General features: G+C 47.6%; 1 protein-coding gene across 2 annotated transcripts in view; it reads left to right on the forward strand.

Moving 5' to 3' along the window:
* Nucleotides 1-21,807, forward strand: part of STK10 (serine/threonine kinase 10) — a 119,245-nt gene extending 97,438 nt beyond the window's left edge. Inside the window, exons 13-20 of one of the 2 annotated variants that reach the window (XR_003004263.1) lie at nucleotides 4,722-4,814; nucleotides 7,610-7,739; nucleotides 9,669-9,793; nucleotides 11,774-11,962; nucleotides 12,551-12,676; nucleotides 15,312-15,425; nucleotides 19,256-20,888; nucleotides 21,186-21,807. Coding sequence is in view for 1 of the 2 variants with exons in the window: in XM_024753344.1 (XP_024609112.1) it covers nucleotides 4,722-4,814; nucleotides 7,610-7,739; nucleotides 9,669-9,793; nucleotides 11,774-11,962; nucleotides 12,551-12,676; nucleotides 15,312-15,425; nucleotides 19,256-19,396 (918 nt within the window). In the remaining variant the exon portion in view is untranslated. Of the gene's footprint in view, nucleotides 1-4,721; nucleotides 4,815-7,609; nucleotides 7,740-9,668; nucleotides 9,794-11,773; nucleotides 11,963-12,550; nucleotides 12,677-15,311; nucleotides 15,426-19,255 lie in introns of both variants that reach the window. The other variant, XM_024753344.1, reaches the window with a different exon arrangement.
* Nucleotides 21,808-25,289: the final 3,482 nt, after the last annotated feature.

Genomic DNA, 25,289 nt, shown 5'->3' on the forward strand with positions numbered 1-25,289 from the left:
CCAGGAGGTCTCTGATGGTCCAATGTCCTGAACTCGTCTCTCCCACCTCAGAGGCTCAGGCCTGACACCAGGCCAGTGTACCAAGACCCTGACAGCCACATGGCTCAGAAGAAAGGGGAGAATAAAAGAAAGAAAAAATATTTTTTTAATAAAAAAATTAAAAATAAAATAATTAAAATTAAAAAATAATCAAAATTAAAAAATTAAAAAGTAGTAAAAAAAAAAAAAAGAAAGAGAGCAACCAAACCAATAAACAAATCCAGCAATGATAACAAGCGCTAAAAAGTATACTAAGATAAACATAAAAATCTGAAACAAGTCAGTTGCAGACAGGAAACCCCAAGTCTACAGTTGCTTCCAAAGTCCACTGCCTCAATTTTGGGATGATTCGTTGTCTATTCAGGTATTCCAGAGATGCAGAGTACCTCAAGTTGATTGTGGGGATTTAATCCGCTGCTCCTAAGGCTGCTGGGAGAGATTTCCCTTTCTCTTCTTTGTTTGCACAGCTCCTGGGGTTCAGCTTTGGGTTTGGCCCCACCTCTGCGTGTGGGTTGCCCTCAGGCTTCTGTTCCCGCCCAGATAGGATTGGGTTAAAGCAACGGCTGATTAGGGTACTCTGGCTCACTCATGCCGGTGGGGTGGGGGAGGAGGAAGGGGTACAGTAGTTATAATTGGAATGCGGGGCAAGCCTTTGGCGGCAGAGGCTGGCGTGGTGTTGCAACAGCCTGAGGCGTGCCGTGTGTTCTCCCGGGGAAGTTGTCCCTGGATCACGGGACCCTGGCAGTGGCGGGCTGCACAGGCTTGCGGGGGGTGGGGGTTGGGCATGTGGATAGTGACCTGTGCTTGCACACAGGATTCTTGGTGGCTGCAGCAGCAGCCTTAGCATTTCACACCTGTCTCTGGTGTCCAAGCTGATAGTTGCGGCTCGCACCCGTCTCTGGAGCTCGTTTAGGCATTGCTCTGCCTTCTGTGGGCAGACGGGGAAGGAATCCCCTCTCCTCGTGCACCCCGAAACAATGGTCTTTTGCCTCTTAGGCAGGTCCAGAATTTTTCCTGGACTCCGTCCCGTCTAGCTGTGGTGCACTCAGGCTGTGTTCATGCAGCCAACCCCAGTCCTCTTCCTGGGACCAGACCACTGAAGCCTGAGCCTCAGCTCCCAGCCCCCACCTGCCCCAGCGGGTGAGCAGACAAGCTTCTCAGGCTGGTGAGTGCTGGTTGGCACTGATCCTCTGTGCGGGAATCTCTCCACTTTGCCCTCTGCACCCCTGTTGCTGTGCTCTCCTCCGTGGCTCCAAAGCTTACCCCCCACCCCCACCCCACCCCGTCTCCGCCTGTGAAGGGGCTTCCTAGTGTGTGGAAACTTTTCCTCCTTCACAGCTCCCTCCCAGAGGTGCAGGTCCTGTCCCTATTCTTTTGTCTCTATTTTTTCTTTTGCCCTACCCAGGTGTGTAGGGATTTCCTTGCCTCTTGGGAAGTGTGAGGTCTTCTGCCAGCCTTCAGTAGGTGTTCTGTAGGGGTTGTTCCACACGTAGATGTATTTTTGATGTGTTTGTGGGGAGGAAGGTGATCTCCATGTCTTACTCTTCAGCCATCTTGAAGGTCCCCCTTAATGTCAATTTCTAATGTCAGTGTTAGAGTATAGAAAATAGTGGTATATTGATCTTGTATACTGACCTCACTAAACTCACTTACCAGTTCTAGTACTTTTTAAAATATAGATTTCTTGGGATTTTCTACATAGACAACAATGTCTGCAAACAGAGTTTTATTTCTTCCTATATGATTTTTGTTTCTTTTTCTTGCTTTATTATGCTGGCAAGGACCTCTAGTGGGATGTTGAATAGGAATAGTAGAGTGGACATCCTTGCCTTGTTTCCAGTCTTAAGGGGAAAACATTTAGTATTTCATAGTTAAGTATGATGTTAGCATTAGGGTTTTTTGTAGGTGCCCTTTCAGATTAAGGAAGTTCCCTTCTGTTCCTAGTTTGCTAATAGATTTTGTCATGAATGGATGTTGCATTTTGTCAGATGTTTTTCCTATATCAATTGATGTGATCATATAGTTTTTCTTCTTTATTGATATTGTGAATTACATGGCTTTGTTTTCAAATATTGAATGAGCTTTACATTCCTGGGATAAAGCCCACTTGGTCATTATGTAGTTTACTTTTTATATATTACTAGATTGAATTTGCTAATATATATATTTTTGAGTATAATTGCTTTACAATGGTGTGTTAGTTTCTGCTTTATAACAAAGTGAATCAGTTATACATATGTTCCCATACCTCTTCCCTCTTGTGTCTCCCTCCCTCCCACCCTCCCTATTCCACCCCTCCAGGTGGTCACAAAACACCAAGCTGATCTCTCTGTGCTATGCGGCTGTTTCCCACTAGCTATCTACCTTATGTTTGGTAGTGTATATATGTCCATGCCTCTCTCGCTTTGTCACAGCTTACCCATCTCCCTCCCCATGTCCTCAAGTCCATTCTCTAGTAGGTCTGTGTCTTTATTCCTGTCTTACCCCTAAGTTCTTCATGACATTTTTTCCCCTTAAATTCCATATATATGTGTTAGCATACAGTATTTGTCTTTCTCTTTCTGACTTACTTCACTCTGTATGACAGACTTTAGGTCTATCCAACTCATTACAAATAGCTCAATTTTGTTTCTCTTTATGGCTGAGTAATATTCCATTGTATATATGTGTCACATCTTCTTTATCCATTCATCCGATGATGGGCACTTAGGTTGCTTCCATCTCCGGACTATTGTAAATAGAACTGCAATGAACATTTTGGTACATGACTGTTTTTGAATTTTGGTTTTCTCAGGGTATATGCCCAGTAGTGGGATTGCTGGGTCATATGGTAGTTCTATTTGTAGTTTTTTAAGGAACCTCCATACTATTCTTCGTAGTGGCTGTACCAATTCACATTCCTACCAGCAGGAATTTGCTAATATTTTGATGAGGACTTTTGAGTCTATTTATGAAAAGGATTTGGTCAGTGGTTTTAATGTCACTCTGGTTTTAGTCATCTATTTCTTCTTGAATGAGCTTTGGTAGTTTCTTTCAAGGAATTTGTCCATTTCACCTAAGTGGCTGAATTTACTGACATAAAGCTGTTCATAGGATTCCTTTAGTATCCTTTCTAATGACTGTAGGATCTGTAGTGATGTCTCTTTCACCCTTCATACTGGTAATTTGTGTAGTATCCTCTTCCTCTCCCTCCTCCTTTTTCTTCTCCACTTCCTCCATCTTCTCTGTCAATAATCTGACTAAAGGTTTATTAATTTTATTGACTTCTGCCTGATTCTTTAGCCAGAAACACAATGTTTCTTACAGTTTTAGCCACTGCATCACTGTCTAGGACAGGGGCAAAGCCAGGAGAGCAAAAGGAAAAAAAAAAAATTCCAGGAAACTCACCCCCGGTACCAGCCCCTTCTATACGTTTTGACTCCCTTTCATAGCCGCCTGATTTTGTTTACTTTTCAGAGTCCTCAGTTAGTTGCCTTTTGTATTTTATCCAGAGTTTTCCACTGTAATCAGCAGGAATGAGAGGCTGCACTGGCGTACCTCACCATGCCAGAAGTAGAACTCTCCTGGAATGCTCTTTTTTGATCATGGACAAGTGTGGAATAATCCTTCACTACCTGCTCCTAAGAGCCCTGTCAGTGAGTGCATGTTTTGGGGTGTCAGGTAACTGTGAAGGTATGCGTTACTCAGAGAAAACTGAGGAACTGTAGCTTCCTTATAGTGAAGTGTCATGAATCTCTTCTTCTTCTGTTATAAAAAACAGAAAGCCAGTTCCAGCTGGCCTGAGAATACTATTAGTTCACCATCTGCTCACCTGGAATCTTTTGGAGTCTCAAAGACATCAAACCAAGAACTCCTGTCTCTGACCAGGAGGGTGGAAGTGTCACCAGGCATCCTTCATCTCTTAACATTGCTTCCATGCATTGATTCTGTCTCAGGCAGACCCCTCCAGGGTGGTCCACCATGGCCTACATCCTCCCAGCTCAGCAACCCCAAAGGACGGAGAGCGGCTTCCCCCAGTAATTCCAGCACCCATCCTGAAGCTCTCACTAGCCCAGCGAAGATCACACGCTCATCTCTGAACCAATCCCAGATGCCAGGGCATGGCATATGCTGATTGACAGCTTGGATCATATGCCCAGCCTAGAGTCAGGTGGGGCTGGGGGCATCAGCCATGCCTGAACCTCAGAGACTGAGCAGGGGCTACCTAATGCATGCATTCTCAACCGGGGTGATATCGCCCCCAAGGAATTAAAAACGTCTTAGATATTACAATAGTCTAACAGATTGACAGTATATCTGTGGGATTAAAATTTCATGGTGTTGGTTAATTAGGGGAAAAATGTGTAAAAGGGCTTCTGAGGGGGCAACAATTTAAGAAGAGGTTGAGAAACACTGTCCTAAAAGAAACTGAGGTGCTGTCATCAGAAGAAGGGGGATGGATACCAAACAGCAAAAACAGCATCTGTCTGCTCTGAAGGAGTCTGGAAACTGGAGCCAGCAGCAGACAGGTGGCCAGTAGGTGCCATCTGTCAGCAGAGTGGAGAGCAGCGTCGGGGCTAGTGCCTAGAAAGCTGAGCCTCATCTTCAGTCTCCCTGGCCCAGGAGTTCTGGGGTTGAAGGCTTACTCAGTATGAAGTGTGGAGGTACGCTGACCTAGCCATTCTCTGCTGTCTCTGGTGCAGGTGAAGAATGAGGTGGAGAAGCTCCCCAGGCAGCAGCGGAAGGAGAGCATGAAGCAGAAGATGGAGGAGCATGTGCAGAAGAAGCAGCTTCTCGTGAGTCCTTGCCCCTCAGCTGGGGAGTAGAGGGGCTGGGGAGTCTCAGGTTTGAGTCCCTGAATGGTGGCCAGAGCTCTTCTCTGTCTGTGCCCATGCCCTGCCCTTTGGATACTCACCTATCTCTCATTCTGAATAAATCAGACCATCCGGATTAATCCTCCCTGTTATCATCTCCCCCATGCAGCCTTCCTTGATCGCCCTTGCTCCAGCTGGAAGTGAACTCTCCCATCTCTAGGAGATACCACAGACCTTTACATCCACCTCTCCCAAAGCCTTTAGCGCTTCCCGCCTTGTTTTAGAGCTGTTTGTACATCCCATCTCCTTGACCAACCCAGTACATCCCTCTGCCCACTTGGCATCTTTTGGAGTCTCAAGGACACCAAACCCAGATCTCCCTGACCTGGTCCTGTTCTCGTGTTCTGAGGGGACACCGTCCTCCACTGTGATGTCAGGCCAGAAGCCTTGTTATTCCTGACACCCCTTTTCCCTGCAATCCTTCATCGCCTCTTGAAGCTTGAGTTTTCTTTTTTTTTAATCTCCAAACTCTCTCTGGATCCATCAACTTGTCAACATCTCTGTGACTCCCTAGCCATTCTTGTCTTTTGCCTGGACTACTGCAGTAGCCTCCCAGCTAGTTTCCCTCCAGTTCTTGCAGTTCTTTCTCTCATACCAGTTGTTGTGATCAATACGAATTCCAGATCTGATCATGGCACCCTTCCCCAACAGCCCTGGGCCTTTAAAACCTTCAGTGGCTCCCACTTTGTCCATAAGATCAGATCAGCCTTCTCACATGCTTTCAGGGCCCTATAGGTCGCGTTCTTGTCAGCCTCTCCCAGCTACACTCAGTCCCCTCTACCCCAGCCTCGGTAGCCTTTTCACTTCATGTTCTCATTTTGTCCCACTTCCTCTGCCCCCAAATGCAAAGAAAATTAGAGTCTACAATTACAATTGTTTTGTATGTTCTCTGGTTTAGCATTCATGGCTTACCAGGATAGGTGCTGTTTGGTTTCCCCTTTACCGAGGAAGAAGCTAAGGCTCAGAGAGGTAACACTGCACAGTTAACAGTGGGGTCCAAGGCCTCAAGCAGAGTCTGACTCCAGGACACCATCATACTTCCCTCCAACCTGTCCCTTGACAGGTTGATTAGAAAAAGCATGCAGGGCTAGGGAGGGTGGGGAGACAGGCCCTAGTCCCCACAGAGGGAGAGAAGACTGGCCCTTTTAGGAGGCCACTGTGGCAGTTGCATCAAGAGCTTCAAAAATGTACACATCCTTTGGCCTAGATTTTCTGCTTCTAGGACTAATCTTGAAGATGAATCATCACAGAGGTTCAAGGACATTTAGCTACCAGAATGTGAAGAGCAGCAGTATCTAAAATAAAGAAAACCTATAAACAACCTATTATATATTGGGTAGATAAGTTGGGTATAGCTGGCTCTACCATGAAATATTTTCAGCCATTACAACTTATTTTTGATAGGAGATTACATTATGACGTGGAAAGGTCTTTTTAATAATTTTTAAAAGTTGTGGTAAAATAGACATAACATAAAATTTGGTATCTTACCCATTTTTAAGTGTGCACTTCAGTGATATTAAGTACATTCACATCATGGTGAGTACCATCACCATGATCCATCTCCAGAACTCTTCATCTTGCGAAACAGAAACTCTGTACCCATTAAGCAGTAATTCCCCATGACACCCTGCCTCCAGTCCCTGGCAACCACCATTCGATTTTCCGTCTCTACAAATTTGACCTCATGTAAGTGGAATCATACGGTATTTGTCCTTTTGTGTCTGGTTTATTTCACTTACCTTGTCCTCAAGATTCATTCGTGTTGTAGCATATATAAGAATTTCCTTCCTTTTAAAGGCTGAATAATATTTCATTGTATGTATATACCACATTGTGTTTATGCATTCATCTGTTTATGGACACTTGAGTTGTTTCCAATCCCTTGGCTGTTGTGAATAATGCTGCCATGAATAAGGGTGTACAAATATTTCTTCAAGTCTTTTAAAATAATCTTTGTGAAACAACAACAGATGTAAATACATTTATATAGATACACCAAAACCAGTTGCTAGCATTGAGTGATAAGATTAGTGCAAATTTTTAGTTTCTTAACATGTTTCCTAAAATTTTTATTAAAAAAAATTTATTTTTTTATTGAAGTATAGTTGATTTACAATGTTGTGTTAGTTTCAGGTGTACATATATATAAATATGTATATGTGTGTATATATATATATATTCTTTTTCAGATTCTTTTCCCTTATAGGTTTTTTTGTTTGTTTGTTTTTGGGGTTTTTTGGCTGTGCCCCATGCGCAGTTTGCGGGATCTTAGTTCCCTGACCACGGATCGAACCTGGGCCCTCAGCAGTGAAAGCTCCAAGTCCTAACCGCTGGACCACCAGGGAACTCCCCCTTATAGGTTATTACAAAATATTGAGTATAGTTCCCTGTGCTATACAGTAGGTCCTTGTTGGTTATCTACTTCACATAGAGTAGCTAAAAATTTTTAATTTAAATTTCAGTTCTTTACTCTTTATTAAGGAAAGTTTAAAACATAGGCAGAAAGGGGTATAACAGTATAATGAATCCCCATGTACCCATCACCTGATCTCAGTAATTATTAATTCCTGCCCACTCACTGCCCCACTCTACTGTATTATTTTGAATCAAATCCCAGACATCGTATCATGTCACCTGTTAATATCTCAATATGTATCTCTAAAAAAAATAACCACAGTACCATGAACACGCCTAAAATTTTAAATACTTAATAGGACCGGGACTTCCTCGCCAAGCAGAAGGAGGACCTGGAGTTGGCAATGAAGAGGATCACGGCCGACAACAGGCGGGAGATCTGCGGCAAGGAGCGCGAGTGCCTCACTAGGAAGCAGGAGCTCCTTCGAGGTGGGTGCCCGAGAGCGGGGCGCGCATGTTGGCCCAGACTCTCCATGAATGTACATGCCAGCCCCGGGCAAGGAAGAACTGCTAGGTCTTCTCCACCCTAAGACCAAACATCAGCCTTTATGGTGAAACATGAGGAAAATCCCCACTGAAGTCAGGACTGAGGCAGAGACACCAGTTAGCAACAACAGTATCTGACACTATTGTGGATGTCGAGGAAGGGAAAAAAAAAAAGGAAGCGATGTAGAGTGGGTGGGAATTGCACGTGAGCGAGCTGGGTTAACGGGGGTCGGGGGGCAGTACTGAGAGCCGCTCCTAGCAGCCAGCACGTAGTGAGCGACTCCTCTGCCTAGCCACGTGCCTTAATCGTACACCTTAGTCACCCTGCATCCTATCCGTAACCCTGCATGGCAGGCCCTACTGTCCTCCCCATTTCTATAGATGAGGAAGTTGATGTTTGGAGAGTGACTCTTCTTTGGCCTGGGTTGCACAGTTAATGAGGGGTAGAGTGGGCCTTGGATGCAGACCTTATCTTGAAGCCAAGCTCTTAACTACCCTTGTGTGGTGGTGCTTTGGCAGGTTTGCATGCTGGTGAGTCCTTCCCAGCATTAGACTGTCCGGGGACAACAGTGTGAGCCACCACCCAGAAGGAGGAGGGCAGGGGAGACCCTGGGAAAGAAGGGGGTCAGAGAGGGGGCTTATGTATCTGGATGATGTCACTCAGCTGAGGAAGCTCTGGGGTAGAGAGCTCTGGAGGGTGCAGGGCTTGGGGTCTGTATATAGCCCCCAGGCTATCTAATTTATGGCTAGCAGATGTTGGGTACAACTTTATGGGGTATGCAAAGCAAGCAGGCTCCAAATGGCTGGAAGTCTGTTGTTGGAACTGCATTTAAAACAACTGGATGGGTGAAAATTAGAGTTTGGTGCCTGTGGGCTTGGGAGCTAATGGTCCCTGTCCGTTGTAAAGATGTAAACATAGGACTAATATACGAGTGCTGTCTCTGGCTCATTATTATAACAGGGGCCACAGCCAGGACTCTGATGGCCAGGGCAGTTAAAACAGTATAAACCACTCAGTACTGGATGTGGGCCAAGAAAAATGGGGTCCTTGGTATTCCGACATTCTGAATAGAGCCACGGATGCTTCAGAAAAGCCCTTGTTTCCTTTTCTTATCATGTGATGGCCTGTAAGAACCATCCTCCCTGTGGGACTGGGGTTCTGATTTTGGTTTAGAAGCCAGATCACTGTTTTGATGTTCTGTGGCTAGAGGCTGGCTTCCATGGAACAGGAGTGCAGTGAGATAACTTCGCAGTAGGCTGAGCATGACCAGCTGTATCTTGCAGGGCGTGAGCTTCTCCATCTGACACCAGCTCCCTGCCCTGTCCTGAGCACAGGGGTCGGTTAACAGACTTCCAGTGATAAAATGCCAGAGAACTGCTTCAATAATGCATATATGGGACATGAAGGGTCTCACCTATTTTTCAAAGGAGGAAATAGTGACAAGAGGCTGTCTTCGTCATGGGGTTTCCACGTGAGCCCTTCCTATTTGCCCATTAGGAAAGCAGAGGTGCAGTGTAGACTGAACATAAAGTATCTTCCAAGGACATTTTCCCTCCGTGGTGTGGTTCTGCCTATTTGGCAGAGATGGAAGGTGAGGCCTGGAGAGGATTTTGTGTTCATCTCAAATCCCAGTGATGCAGCTGGGTGTTAGCCTCTGGTTTCTCTGGCTCCTGACTCCAAACACTTCTGCTCTACCATGCTGCTGGGTGCTGTCATCCCTGGAAGTTTCTAGGAGTTGGCTCAGCCCACATAGTCTAAGGACGTGGCACAGTTATCAGCCAGTGTGAGGAGACCTGGCTCGGGGCAGTGGAGGGGAGGGCCTGGTGGGGCTCTGGCCATCTGCACCTCACCGGGTGACATGTCCTCCACAGACCGGGAGGCGGCGCTGTGGGAGATGGAGGAGCATCACCTGCAGGAGAGGCACCAGCTGGCGAAGCAGCAGCTCAAAGACCAGTACTTCCTCCAGCGGCACGAGCTGATGCGCAAGCATGAGAAGGTGAGGCTCCTAGTCAGCTTGGGTTCGGGGCCTGCCGCTGGGAGACCTGGGAGAGCCGCGAGGCTGCCCCTCAGTGGGGCATCACTTGCTCCTGAGAGCAGCCAAGTCGGCCACAGTGAGGCTTGAGAGCTTCTTGGGCGATGTCCTGCCTCAGATCCAGGGGCTAGGAATTGGGGAAACTGGCAGGGAAGCAGATGGCCCAAGCAGCTCCCTCGCTGACCCTGACACCTGATGTACGCGTCGCTTTTTCCCTTTTTTTGTCCTGCCTTTCTTTCCATTTTCATTTTATATCTCTTTCCCATGCATTCCCTCAGAATACTTTAATTGTAGTTGCTTTACAGTGTCATGCTAATTTCTGCAGTACAGCAAAGTGACTGTTATGTGCGTACATACATTCTTTTTAAAATATTCTTTTCCATTATGGTTTATCCCAGGAGATTGGACACAGTTCCCTGTGCTGTACAGTAGGACCCTGATGTTTATCCATTCTAAACGTAATAGTTTGTATCTACTAATCCCAAACCCCCAGTTCATCCCTCTCCCTCATTTATTTGTAGTTGCTTTACAGTGTCGTGCTAATTTCTGCAGTACAGCAAAGTGACTGTTATGTGCGTACATACATTCTTTTTAAAATATTCTTTTCCATTATGGTTTATCCCAGGAGATTGGACACAGTTCCCTGTGCTGTACAGTAGGACCTTGATGTTTATCCATTCTAAACGTAATAGTTTGTATCTACTAATCCCAAACCCCCAGTTCATCCCTCTCCCTCCCCACCTGGCCTTGGCAACCACAAGTCTATTCTCTATGTCTGTGAACCTGTTTCTGTTTTGTAGATAGGTTCATTTGTGCCATATTTTAGATTCCACATGTAAGTGATATCATTTGGTATTTGTCTTTCTTACTTCACTTCGTATGACCATCTGTAGTTGCATCCATGTTGCTGCAAATGGCATTACTGTTCTTTTTTATGGCTGAGTAGTATCCCATTGTGTATATGTACCACATCATCTTTATCCATTCATCCGTTTATAGACATTTAGGTTGTGTCCATGTCTTGGCTATTGTGAATAGTGCTGCTATGATCATAGGGGTGCATGTATCTGTTTGAATTATAGTTTTGTCCGGGTATATGCCCAGGAGTGGGATTGCTGGATCATATGATAACTCTATTTTTAGTTTTCTGAGGAACCTCCCATACTGTTTTCTGTAGTGGCTGCACCAACTTACATTCCCACCAGCAGTGTAGGAGGGCTCCCTTTTCTCCACACCCTCACCAGCATTTGTTATGTGTAGACTTTTTAATGGTGGCCATTCTGACCAATGTGAGGTGGTACCTCATTGTAGTTTTGATTGATTTGCGTTTCTCTAATAATTAGTGATGTTGAGCATCTTTTCATGTGCCTACTGGCCATCTGTATGTCTCCTTTGGATAAATTTTTTTTTGTTTGTTTTTTGCGGTACGTGGGCCTCTCACTGTTGTGGCCTCTCCGGTTGTGGAGCACAGGCTCCGGACGCACAGGCTCAGCGGCCATGGCTCATGAGCCCAGCCGCTCCGCGGCATGTGGGATCCTCCTGGACTGGGGCACGAACCCGTGTCCCCTGCATTGGCAGGCGGACTCTCAACCACTGCGCCACCAGGGAAGCCCTGGATAAATGTCTATTAAGGTCTTCTGCCCATTTTTCGATTGGGTTGCTTGGTGGTTTTTTTTGTTAAGTCGTATGAGCTGTTTGTATATTTTGGAGATTAAGAAGGCATTTAGAAGGTAAGAAGGTAAGGTTATTAACGGTAATCTTTACAGTGAGAACAGAAGATGATATTTAAGGGTAGTAGTAAAATGACACGAGCCTTGCTCTGCTGAGCATTCTGGACCACGCAGGTCCTGGGCTCCTGAGTTGCGTGTGGCAGCCTTGGTATCTGACCACACCCGCGTGCGTGGAACGCAGCTGACCTTGGCCCCGGCTGGGTGTCCCCCTCAGGAGTGCGAGCAGATGCAGCGCTACAACCAGCGCATGATGGAGCAGCTGAAGGTGCGGCAGCAGCAGGAAAAGGCGCGGCTGCCCAAGATTCAGAGGAGCGAGGGCAAGACACGCATGGCCATGTACAAGAAGAGCCTCCACATCAACGGGGCGGGCAGTGCCGCTGAGCAGCGCGAGAAGATCAAGCAGGTGGGGGGCCGGGGGTGTCCTGGAGTGGGGCCAGATCCAGGTTTGTTGCAGCCTGAATCTTACATGGCTGGGGGGCGGTATAGAATATAAGACGCAGCACGGGGTCTTGGAAGGAGGAATGGAAGCCAGAAGTCACAGCCCAGAAGCCTAAAAGCCTCACGTTGACTCCCCCTCTAGTGGACAGGGGAGGAGGCTTGGCCTTGCTTTCTCACGCGTGTTCCCTGTCACACTCAGGGTGTCTATCCTGCAGCTGCTTCTCCTGCTAAACTCCTTCCTCTCCTCTACTGAGACCCCGCTCACAAGTCACCCATGTGGCTCCGGGACAGAGTCGGTGGCCGTGGGCTCCTGTGATTCCTGCTTACTACACACGCTGTCCTAGCATGTCTCAGTGTCCTCGCCAATCTGGGGGCTCCTGGGTCTCAGCTCAGGGGGGAGGACTTCAGACGGGGGGCACAGCCTGAGCGGTGCGGGGCAGTGTGGCTCTGTACAAACCAGCCCCTCAGATGGGGTCTCCCCGGGACAGGGCTGAGCTGGGCCCCCAGCCAGGCCCGTGGCCCGCCGAGGCGCCTCACCTGTTCTCTGTTGCAGTTCTCCCAGCAGGAGGAGAAGAGACAGAAGTCAGAGCGGCTGCAGCAGCAGCAAAAACACGAGAGCCAGACGCGGGACATGGCGGCACAGTGCGAGAGCAACATGGGCGAGCTGCAGCAGCTGCAGGTACTGCCCTTCTGCCCCGCCCCCGAGGCAGTCAGCTCCCTGGGGGCCCAAAGACCCTCCAAACGGGGGAAGGAGTCTGAAGCTCAGGGTGGAATGGTTTCCATCCTGCTGCTCTGTGTGACGGTGGCCAAATCACATCACCCTCCCAGGCCGCGGTTTCCACATTCTTAAAATAGGCAGGGGGTAAGGATGATAATTCCTATTTTGCAGAACTGTAGTGAGGATTTGTAAATGAGATGACAGAGCTGAGCTGAACGTGCCATGCCCGGGGCCCGGCAGTGGGCATGCTGCTGGATTTCTCGGTCACCACTGTGTCTTGGGAAAAGGTGTCCCAATTACCCTAATACCAAAACCAGACGTTACAAGGAGGAAAACTACAGACCTGTATCTCTCATGAACGCAGATGCACAAATCCCCAACGAAATGTTGGCAAACAGAATTTAAAAATGTATAAAAAGTAGTATACACCGTGACCAGGTGGGATTTATCCCAGGGCTCGTGCAATATATGAAAATGAGTTAATGTAATCCATGACATCAACAGGCTAAAGAAACATCCCGTGATCATATCATCAACAGATACAGAAAAAGTACTTGACAGAAGCTGACCTCTGCTCCTGATAAACACTCAGTAAACTAGGAATAGAGGGGAACTTCCTCAACTTGATGAAGGGTATCTATAAAAACCTACAGCTACTTACCATCATCCTTAATGGTGAGAAGCTCAAAGCTTCCCCACTGAAGTCAGGAAAAGGTATCCTGATATTGACAAGCCCCTTTGTGACCTCCTTCCCTGGGGAGATCCTTGACCTTTCGTTTGCCTCACAAAAAAGGTTTGCCTCACCCTAAGGGTCCCCGCCCGGGAGCTGGTACTTGGAGCCCCCTTGTGGTGGAGCGAGGCATTGCCATACCTGACAGATGGGCTGACACAAACCTCTGTGACCTCAGGAAATTCTTTAGGCTATTGGATCCATCTGGCAATTTCTGGAAAGGCAGGGAGGTGTGGAGGAAACATTGCAGGTATTGACGCCTGTCAGGTAGGGGCTCTGCTGCTTGTTGCTGTGTGAATTTTAGCCAGGCCACTCACCTTCTGTATCTATGTTCCCAACCCTGCCTCATGGGTTTACTGTGAGGATGAACTGAGAAAACCCATAAAGAGTGCTGGGACCCCAGCTCTGGGCAGGCCAGAGGTACTCAGGGCTGCCATAAGTATTATTTCCAACCAAGGCAATTTCTAAATTCCCAGAACCCTTGAGCTTGAAACCCCAAATAAAAATTCCCCAAGGGGTTGTACTCTTCCAGTCCAGTAGGGTTGAGGTATCTGGATAAAGGCACTTTCCCCCTGCTTCTAAACTCCTTATAAACCACAAGATTGATTCCCTATGAGGAATCAACAGGGAATTGTCACTTTTGCCTTTGAGAGATTCCAGGTTAAGTTTTGTGAGGCAAGTAACTTACCTCAGCGAGAGAACAGTGAGGCTGGCAGGCCTCAGCCAGGTCCATGGCCCTTACCCCTGTCACACATCTCTCCTGAAGAAATGGTATGTGATGCAGGTAATTATATAACTTATATAAATACAAATTATTTATACACACAGATTATCTTAGCTCACACTGCCATAACAAAATACCACAGACTGGGTGGCTTAAACAACAGAAGTTTATTTTCTTACAGTTTTGGAGCCTGGAAATCCAAGATCAGCTTTGCCAGCATGGCTGGGTTCTCGTGAAGTCTCTCTCTCTGGCTTGCGGATGGATGCCTTCTTGCTGTGTCCTCACATGGCAGAGAGAGAGAGGAGAGAAAAGGAGAGGGGGAGAGAGGGAGATGGGGAGGGGGAGAAAAGAAGGGAAGGAGACAGGGAGGGAGCAGTCTAGCATGTGAGCTCTCTGGTCTCTTCTTATAAGGGCACTAATCCCGCCATGAGGGCCCTACCCTCTTGACCTCATCTAAACCTATTTATCTCCTAAAGGCCCCATATCTCCAAATACCATCACACTGGGCATTAGGGCTTCAACATATGAATTTTGGGGGACACAATTCAGTATATAGCACAGATGTTTAATACAATGCTATTTATAATAGTGAAGATTAAGAGCAACCTAAGTGGCCAAAAATAGGGAAATGTTTAAATAAATTAGATAAACCATACTGTGGGATATTTTGTAGGAATTAAAATGATGATTGTAAAAGATGTTAATTCTTTGTATAAATGTTTACATTATAATGTTAAGAGGAGAGGGAGACAGGTTTCAGAATTGTGTATACAGGGTGAGCTAAACAATGCACAGGACAGAGCCTGACAGGAAATATATCTAAAATTCTGTGGTGGGATTAAGGCAGAGATTATTGTTATTAGTTTTATACGTTCATGCTGAAAAATTCAGACAATGCAGAAAGCCCGAAGTAGAAAGTGGCAAAATTGCTGCAGATCCCACTACTCAGTGAGAAGTATTAATGTTAATATTCTGGAATAGTCTTCCAGGCACCTTTTGGTGCATGTGTCTTTACAGGCAGAGCGTTTTGTATACATGGAGTTTATAATCAAGGAGAAGTAATGAATGAATGATGCTGGTACCTTCACGGTATATCTCAGCCCTCTGTGCTTCTTACCTGTACTTCCTGGAATATGTTGCAGAATGAAAAGTGTCACCTCCTGGTAGAGCATGAAACCCAGAAGCTGAAGGCCCTGGATGAAAGCCATAACCAGAACCTAAAGGAATGGCGGGACAAGCTTCGGCCACGCAAAAAGGTAACCCTGGCTGGGCTCGTGGGCTCAGTGGTGGGCTCTGCTTCGTGTTGTGCCATCGGTGTCTGCCTGGGGTATGGATATAGATACAGATATGGATACGGTACAGATTTATGGATTTATTTGAAGGAACTGGCTTGCCCAGTTGTTGGGACTGTTAAGCCTGAAATCTGCAGGGCAGACTGCAGGCTGGAGAGCCAGGGAAGAGTTGATGTTGCAGCGCTGAGCCCCAGGGCAGTGTGGAGGCCCAATCCCTCTTTCTTTAGCGGGACCTCAGTCTTTCTCTTAAGGCCTGCAACTGAGTGAGGCCCAACCACATTTTGGAGGGTAAGCTGCTTTATTCAGTCTACTGAGTTAAATGTTAATCACATATAAAAAATTCCTTCACAGTGACATCTAGACTAGTGTTTGACCAAACAACTGGTTACCATGGCTTTGCCAGGTTGACAAATAAATTGACCATCACAGGGCCTCAGTGTGGTCATTTGTAAAGTGAAGATAATGAATATTGTATAGCATTATGCAGAAAGCCACCAGCCCACGGTATAGGCCAAGGACGTACTCATGTCCTCCCACTCTCCTAAACTCTCTGAGGAGAGAGCTGCCCTAATTACCCTTGATCATGTGTCCTGAGCCCTGAGGTTTGTTCTGCCGTCGTACTTGAGCTCTACTTGCTGTAACTGTGATCTTCCCAGGAGGCAGTTGCCCACCTCAGCCATATAACGGCCTTGGGAGTCCTTGAATAGAGGCTTCCCTCCCTGTGCTAATGGAGCTTTCTAGCTGGAAGCTGGCCAGGGTCCCAGACCTTCCTGTTAATAGGCCCACGCTTATCTGTAACCACGCATGGTCCGCTAGGACTTTTGATACTTGACACTCAAATCAATTATACTCCTGCTGACACAAGCTGATCTGGCATCAGGAAATAGATGCTCACCTGTTTCTCTTACCTAGGGCTTCTGTACCCTTGGCACATCCTGCGAGTCTGAAAATGAATCATCATCTTGCCTCTAGCAACTGCCCAGATTGCTTCTTGGGGGTGCCTGGGCTTAGGGGAGGTGCCATAGTGTGTATTTGGAGAGCCATTGGATTCTGCTGGTGCGGGCTGCCTCTTTCCAGAATTCTTTGTAGAATCATCCCATCCTTAGTCACCTGGGTTGCTGCTGGAACACTGGCCCGGAGGTGGTGATTTGCATCCTGGAATAAACGTTCTTTTACACTCTTGCATTTCAGTCCGCAGCTTTGAGCTGCTGCCCATGTATGGGGGGGGCAGGCGAGATGACTGTACATTGTGGAGTATTTTTTAGAAAAATTCAGATTTCTTTCTTTCAGTAAGTATAGAATATCTTGTAAGGTCGATAAGGTGTTGCTTGGGTCATAGTTGACACAGAGTGTGGCCTCAGACAAGTCTTCCCTCCTGAGCCTTGCTTTTTGGGGCCATAAGATGAAGATACCATTTCTTCCCTTAAAACAGGTGTTACTACACTATTGCCCACGGGCCAAACCTGACCCACCACCTGTATTTGTAAATAAAGTTTTAATGGAACACAGCCACGCTCGTTCATGTACATATCGTCTCTGGCTGATTTTACACCAAACAGCAGTTGAGTAGTTGCAACAGAGACCTTAAGGTTTGCAAAGGCAAAAAAATTTACCATCTGGCCCTTTACAGAAAAAAGACTGCTGATTCCTGCCGTAGGTTATATAGAGGAATATATAGAGGTAAAACAGAGTAGTGCTTAAGAGCACAGGCTTTAAGGAAGACAGACGTGGGAGAAAGTCCTAGCTCCCCCATTACTAGCTGTGAGACCCTGGGCAAGTTACTAAACCTCTGTGCTCAAAAAAGTGGTAGCTAGGGGCTTCCCTGGTGGCGCAGTGGTTGAGAGTCCGCCGGCCGATGCAGGGGACACGGGTTTGTGCCCCGGTCCGGGAAAATCCCACATGCCGCGGAGCGGCTGGGCCCGTGAGCCATGGCCACTGAGCCTGCGCGTCCGGAGCCTGTGCTCCACAAGGGGAGAGGCCACAGCAGTGAGAAGCTCGTGTATCGCAAAACAAACAAACAAACAAAAAAGTAGCTATTATAATAAAATTGGTATTCCTATAGCAGAAGTTACAAACTGATGGCCCACAGGCTGAAACTGGCTTATAGACGTTAGGTATGGCCAACATACAGCAATTCAAAAAATTGTTTTAAGTTGCCAGTTTTTTAAGTATAAGGAAATTTTACATAAAAATCTGGATTTCCAGTATCTTTTGAATATGGATATCTTACAACAGACTGGAAAAATTGGCATTGTGATTCAGTGTCCCTTCCCCATTTTTCCTTAGAGGTAGAGCTCACTAGAATTTAGTACTGTTGAAGGAATGAGAGCTTAAGGGGGTATCTAGTAATTAAGTTGTTTGTTGACACTATTTCAGGGCATCAAATAATAGTTTTAGGGGCTTCCCTGGTGGCGCAGTGGTTGAGAGTCCACCTGCCGATGTAGGGGATACGGGTTTGTGCCCCGGTCCGGGAAGATCCCACATGCCGCGGAGCGGCTGGGCCCGTGAGCCATGGCCGCTGAGCCTGCGCGTCCGGAGCCTGTGCTCCGCGACGGGAGAGGCCACGACAGTGAGAGGCCCGCGTACAAAAAAAAAATAATAATAATAATAATAGTTTTAAAGAGAGAGACATAATAGAATGCTGGTCAAATCCTGTGAAAGTGGTTACTTCTATAGTGAAAGTAATAAAGAAGCCACACTTACTGAGTAACTCAGGTGTGCCAGGCTTTGCAGATGGTGGCACACAGTGTTTCAGAGCTTGAACTCTGAAGTTAGACCCATCTTGGCCCTGCTCCCAGCTAGCTGAATGACCTTGGGCAAGTGACCTAAGCTCTCTGAGCCTCAGTTTCTCCATCGTTAATGGGGATACTGGTATCTATCTCATAGGGTGAAGATTAAAATAAGATGTAATGCACTTAGCATAGTGTCTGACATGTAGGAAGTACTAAGTAATTATAGCCTATTAGTTTTTAATTTAATCTTTGCAGTAGCCCGGCCAGGCAGGTAGTGATATTGCCATTTTACACGAGAGGAAACAGGCTTGGAGAGGAAAGGTAGCATGCAGAGGCCCACCCAGCTGGTAATGGAGCTGAATCCTATTTGACTGTAAAGCCCCTGCTCTTTCCTCTGCACTCTGCTTCCTTTCTTAATTGAATAATTATTTATTTTTGGAGAACCCTCAAGAAATTTTTCTGGTAGGACACAATTTAGCTAGATAAACTTGCGTGTGCCCAAGGGAAGCTCCTGCAGTGCTTGTCGTCTAGATGCTCCCCTTGCAGTTATCTGATGTGCTTTTACAACGTAGAGAACCCCTGTCCTACCACAGATGTTCAGAATTAGAATCTCAGGGGGGTGGCATGACTGCATGTATATTTTGAAAAGAAGTCCCCTGATTTTGCAGGACGGTGCCCTGGTTAGGAACACCACGTAACTTGGGCATCTCTGTTTCCCCTGCTGTTAAACCTCTCAGGTTTTTCTCCATTCTTTTGGTTGTTTTCCTGCCAGCTGATTTGCATCTGCTTCTCCCTCACACCCCATCTAGACTGGCATTTCCCCAAAGCAGAGCCCTTGGTCCATAGGAAATTCCTGCGTGGCTGTGGCACGAGGAAGGAGGAGGTGGTACCTACCTTCTGGGTGATGGGCGCTGGGACAGGAGCGAGGGAAGACCAAGTTACCCGAGCACTGAGGCCTGGGAGGGGAAGTTCCAGAGAAGGCCACTTTGGTGGGGGTCCTGTGGTTGGGGAAGACTTGTGTCCTAAGGGATCCAAACGAGCTCCGTCTGCCCTCTGTCCTAGGCTCTGGAAGAAGAGCTGAACCAGAAGAAACGAGAGCAGGAGATGTTCTTCAAAATGAACGAGGAGGCAGAGTGCCTGAGCCCCACCACCCCAAACAAGGCCACCAAGTTCTTCCCCTACAGCTCTGCGGATGCTTCGTAACAGCCGCCCAGGGCTGTGGCTGGCAGGCCGGTGGGCCTCGGGGCCCTCCCATTCTCTGTGAACAAGTAACTCAGGAGCCCCTTCCCTCTTGCTTCCATGCCGGCTCGAATCCAGCCCCTTGCCTTGTGCCACCCCAGCTGTGCCTGACAGACCCACCCGGCATTTCTGACTCTCGCTGGCCGTGGAGGGCGAGGTTTTAAGATGTGCCTGATACTAACGTGCATTCCATTTGAGCCCCAGGTTCCTTTGAGCTGTCAGCGACTTGGGCTGTTGCGGGGGCCAGGGACCAGGAGGAGTAGGGGTTCTGTGGCCTCGAGGCCCCTCCTGTTTGCCAAAACACCAGCTTTGCTGTCTGTGGGCACAAAGTGCTACTGCTGAAGTCACCATGGGCGTGTCCTATTGTAATCGCCGGTGGCTTTTCAGCCATTCCCTGCAGTGTCAGACCAAGAACCATGCCTTCTAACAGCCATTCTGGTTCCCAGTGGAGCCTAGTCTGCAGCCAGCTGCTCAGGGGGTGCCCTCCTTCCTCCAGTTCCCCCAATCTGCTTTCTTCTTGAGACAGCATCTACAGTGGTGGGATGGGGAGAGGCTGAACGCTTCACCCTGATCTCAAGTGTTTCGTGCCATCTCGTACTCTCCCTTCCTGCACATACATGCACGCATGCACGCGCGCGCACACACACACACGCGCGCGCACACACACACACACACACGCACACACACACACACCCTTGGCCCCCTGGGCCTCTTGTGCCAGGTGGATTGGAACATGTTCGCTGCCTGGGCCTGTGCCACTGAACACGTGAGGGGAGCTGTTGGTATGGGCGTGCTGGGGGTTGGCACCAGAGGCACAGGCTGAACCGCCAGCCTGCGATTCCTTTGGGGCCTGCACGGGATCCTATGTTCAGGGATAAATTCCTCGCCGCACAAGACTTTCCCACCCCAGTCATTCTGTCTCACACTTGCCCACCCTGTCTGCAGGTGATACGGAACGGCTGCTTCCCTCTGCTCTGTGTCCCTCCTAGTTCAGAGTCCGGCCTCACACTTCACACAGAGGCTGGCAGTCACTGGAACTTCTGTTCAGGGAGAAAAAGCATCAGGGAGAAATGCAGTGCTTCCCGCCCCCAGGAACCTGGCAAAAGCAAAGCTTCTGTATCTCAGATGGAATGCTGGGCCTTTGGATGACTCAGCCGGCCTCCCACAGATTCTGATCCCCACAGGCTGCAGAGCGTAGATAACCCAATAAAAGCAAATGCTCAACCCAGCGTTCGGTTTATTTACAAAGAAAACTTTTTTTTCACCTTTATGTCTAACTTGAAAAAAATATAAATAAATGGCTTCCTTAGGAAAATGCCTGCTTTAAAAAAACAAAGCGGAAAACTGAAGGTGATTCTGAGGAATCAAATGGGTGTACTGAGTCTGCGTACTATTTTGGTGGTGATGGGGTGGCTGACACACCCTGGGAGGACTTCCTCTTTCTTCACTCCTATAGGTAAGGGTTCAGTGCTTTGTCTTTCTAAAGCAATTCCCTGGAGTTTTCTGGGGACTGGTTGTAAATGGATCTTGGGAAAGTAGCGTAACCATTCAATAGGAAAAGGGACTTGGGGTTCCAAAGACTTACATATGCAGTAAAGATGCACTGGGGGCCGTGGGAAGGCACTGGTCCTTTTCGGTTAGTGAGCACTCAGCTTGCCTGCTTCACTATTTGACCCAGAAGGGACAATTTTCAGGTCTCACACAAATGAGACAAGTGAAACAATTATGCCCTTTGATTCTCTTTGGTGCACAGGTGCTGGGAAAACGTGAACTAACAGCGTAACTACAGAACACAGACCCAGTTCCACCAGGCGAGGCCAGCATTGGCGAATGGTCAGGTGATGGCCAGTGGCAGGGCTGACTTGTGCTTTATTTACAATACTGCCTTTTGTAGCCTGGGGTGTGAGAATGACTATTAGGTGAAATGCCGGTTTCATGGTGTAGGTGAAAGTCTTTGATCATTTCCTTCTTTGGTTTGTCGTTCACATTGGGATCTCATTCAAGGAGCTGCTGCTTCCTGCTCAGTGCTGCCTTAGCCTTAACACCTCCCCTGTCCTTCCTGGATGGGGTCTGGTTGGGTCTCCCAGTCTCACAATTGAGCCAGCGTGCAATGCCCAACATTGAGAAGGCCCATGCAGTATTCTCTGTGTTCTGTGCTAATGTTTTCTCTGGAAGGGACGGACGGAACTGTTTCACATTTACAGTCAATTTTTAGCAGAGTAAATAGAACTAACTTATATTTTCCTCTTCATGAAGAATAGAAGTTATTTTTATGTAGTTTCCAAACTTTATATAAAAAACTTTTGTAAAATGTTCTCTTCAAAGTTAACTGCGAGAATGTAAATATGCTTCTAATAAAATAACAAGGTTGGAAACTCTTTGCATTCGGGTTTGTTCCCTTGGGTTCGGGTGGGAAAAGCAGGGCAGACTTAAACAAGAAAGGGTTTCCTATCTTCTGAGTACACTGCTGCCTCCCAGGTTGTACAGCAGGTCACACTGGGGTTTCTGTTCTGAAAGAAGTTACGCTTGGCTGTGTGTGTGTTTTCTCTACAGACATTTATATCATTCTCATTTAACAGTGAACATTTGACCCCAGGAGTTTTTACATGTTAACTTATTGAATCCTTTCAACAACCCACGAGGAAGACATTGTCATTCTCGTTTTATAGACAAGGAAACATGCTGGGTAAGGGGAGAGTCAGGCGAAAGCTCAGAGCACTGGTAAGTGCTGATAAAGTGCCTATGGCTTCAAAGTTTGAACTTCACTGTCTCCTCCACAGCTCCTCTCCTGCCAACTGCACCCATTTAGCAAGAGTCACACACACTTAACCACCAGCATCTCTGCCATGTTCAAAAGTGTCAGCCATGGGCTTCCCTGGTGGCACAGTGGTTAAGAATCCGCCTGCCAGTGCAGGGGACACGTGTTCGAGCCCTGGTCCGGGAAGATCCCACATGCCACGGAACAACTAAGCCCGAGCGCCACAACTTCTGAGCCTGCGCTCTAGAGCCCACGAGCCACAACTGCTGAGCCCACGTGCCACAACAACTGAAGCCCGCATGCCTAGGGCCTGTGCTCCGCAACAAGAGTAGCCACCGCGATGAGAATCCCGCGCACCGCAACGAAGAGCAGCCCCCGCTCGCCGCAACTGGAGAAAGCCTGCGCACAGCAAAGACCCAGTGCAGCCCCCAAAAAAGTGTCAGCCATGCCTCTAAAACCTCATTCAGGGGTTCTTAACCTGGAGTCCATGGACCCCCCCTCAAACACACACAAGGGATCCATGGGTAGAATTCAGGGTATCTTTGTACCTGGATGGGAAATATTTGGTCTTTTCACTAACCTCTAACTGAAACTCAGCATTTCCTTTCCTTATGGGTATAGGCAACAAACTCTAATATTATTAGCAGTACTTGTGACTATGTCAGCAGTAGAAATCACAGAGACTGCATCTCACGTTACAGCTGTTGCAGACATCTTCAATTATCGTTTTCGTTCATCATTTAATTATAGTAGTTATTGGACCTACTACTAGATCTTGTTATTTAATGAGATACAAATATAATACATATGACATATATCACACATAGTATATATATTTTCTAATATTTTGACACCTCTATTTCATTATGACTGCTTTCACTTGTAATCTATGTGCTTTATACTGTGCATTTGAAAATACTATTCTGAGAAGGGGTTTATATTGTTTGTGGAATGCCTTAAGAACCCCTCCTCTGTCTGTAGCCCTGAGTTGTCACTGGCCTAGAAACTTTCCTGTCACTGTCCAAGAAACCTTCTCACCAGCAGGTGGCAGTCCACTGTCACAGTGTCCCAAAGGTCTGTGAACTCGATGTGTCTGGGGGGGATGCAGGCGGATAAGCAGCTGGCATGCCTCCCATTAAGGAGTAGAAATTGACTGAGGTTCCCAGGGAAAAAGGTTCATTCGACTGGTGGAAAAGACACTGCATTAGGGGATGCGTGGCACTTTTCCCAAGTTCCCATGAGATTTCCCATGAGATCCTTCCACATTAATTGACAACTCTTAAACGCCAAGTGTTAGAGACGCTGAAATGAATAAGACATTGACACTGGCTTCAAAATGCTTGTCCTCCTGGGGAAACAGACCTGGTGAAGCAGCGTGTTAGTTCAGGCTGATGTAGCCTGGGAGAATCAGGGAAGGCTTCCCAGTGGAGGTGATGCCGAGTCTAGGAGGACAAACTTGTATGTGCCAAAACACATGCATTCAGAGACTGGGCTATAGTTGAGAGTGAATGGTTTATGGGCCATGAGGCTGAGAAAAGGACAGGGCCAGACCGGCATTCCAGGCTCAGGCTGACCTTTACTGCCCCGAGAGCAGTACGAAGTCTGGGAAAGAGTTTACTCAGAGGAAGGACAGTTGAAATCATGAGCGTCGCAATCCAAGAGATGGGCCGAGAAGAACAGAGACAAAATCAAATGGGAATATTGGCTCACAAAGGTTGGAGACTTTAGGAAGGAAAGGGCAGACTGCAGGCTTCATGAGGGCAGGGAGTAAGACCTTAGCTGACCCCTAAACACCCAGAATCCAGCACGCTGCAACACCAAGATACGCAGTCTGGGCTTCTCGTGCCATAAAGGGAGCAGTAGGGATCTGGGGGCTATAGAATGGATGTATATTAACTCACTGTGCTACCATGGGTGTTCACTAGGTCTGATTAACAAGTATGTCTTTAGTTAAAAATGAAACAGAGAACTTTCAATTCCAGTGATGGCAGACTAGGTCATCCTGATCAGTCCTGACACGGAGGACGATTAGAAAATCTGGACAAAAATACTGAACATGAGACAGGCTGGGACCTGGGACCCTTTGCTGCAGTGCTTGCACCTGGGCAAATGTCTCTTCGAGCAACAGAACACAAAGAAACTACAAGGGACTAAAAACAACTGCGTGCCTGCGCAGATGGGGCAAGTTATGCGCAACGGGATACAAAGAGGCCAAAAGAACCCAACCCTCATTTCTGAAGAGCTGGGAGCAAAAGCAGGGTACGATGCATGCCCCCTCCACACAGCACCACCAAAGGGCTGGGCACACCACCTAAGCCACCCCTCCAGGCTGGTCCTTGGACACACCCCTACCCTCACCCCATATAAGGAACCAGCTCATGCCCATGCCCACGCCCCCTTCCCTGGGAAGGGAAAATTTCACCTTGCCTGAATTTCTTGTCTAGCCTCTTAACAATATCTATTGATTAAGGAGGCCAAGAACCCTGGTTGGTAACAGATTTATGGCACCCAATGTGGGGCAGTTGTCCCCTTCCCGGGAGGGGATCTGGGCACTTCTGGGACCACCGAATGCAGCTTCCCCATGGGTGACAAGTGGCCACCTGAACGTCTTGTTTCAGCATCACCATGTTGGTAAGTCTGCCTTCCTGGCCCCTGGGGGCCTCAGTACCCTCAATTCAGGCAATGCTTTCCCCCTCTCCCTTGTCCCTTTCCCTCTCCTGATAGCTCTCTACCTCTCCTCTCTCTGTCCTCTCCTACTTCTGGCCTATCCTTCCGCGTGGACGTCAGGCAGCTACAGCATCACTCCTCTCAGCTTGTGAGACCATGCTCCCTCTGGCCGGCAATGGCTCACCTTGACAGGTGACAAGCAGAGGCGGGAGAGGCTCACCTCACACCGTGCAAATCCTGGTCCAGCGGGCTCTCTCTGCAGGGAGATTTATGAGAGTGATAGAGGCTCAAACCTCATACTGTGTAGTGGCTGGAAGTCCTATTGTCCTGTTTATTCTCACCTTTATTTTCCTGCTGTCTCTCTCTTTTTCAGTCTTTTCTGTTCCTCCCTTTATCTCTCCCTTGATCCTTATACCTGCACTCCGGTCCCCT

The sequence above is a fragment of the Neophocaena asiaeorientalis genome, unplaced genomic scaffold, assembly GCF_003031525.2.
Source record: "Neophocaena asiaeorientalis asiaeorientalis breed wild unplaced genomic scaffold, Neophocaena_asiaeorientalis_V1.1 scaffold268, whole genome shotgun sequence".
Classification (NCBI taxonomy): domain Eukaryota; kingdom Metazoa; phylum Chordata; class Mammalia; order Artiodactyla; family Phocoenidae; genus Neophocaena; species Neophocaena asiaeorientalis.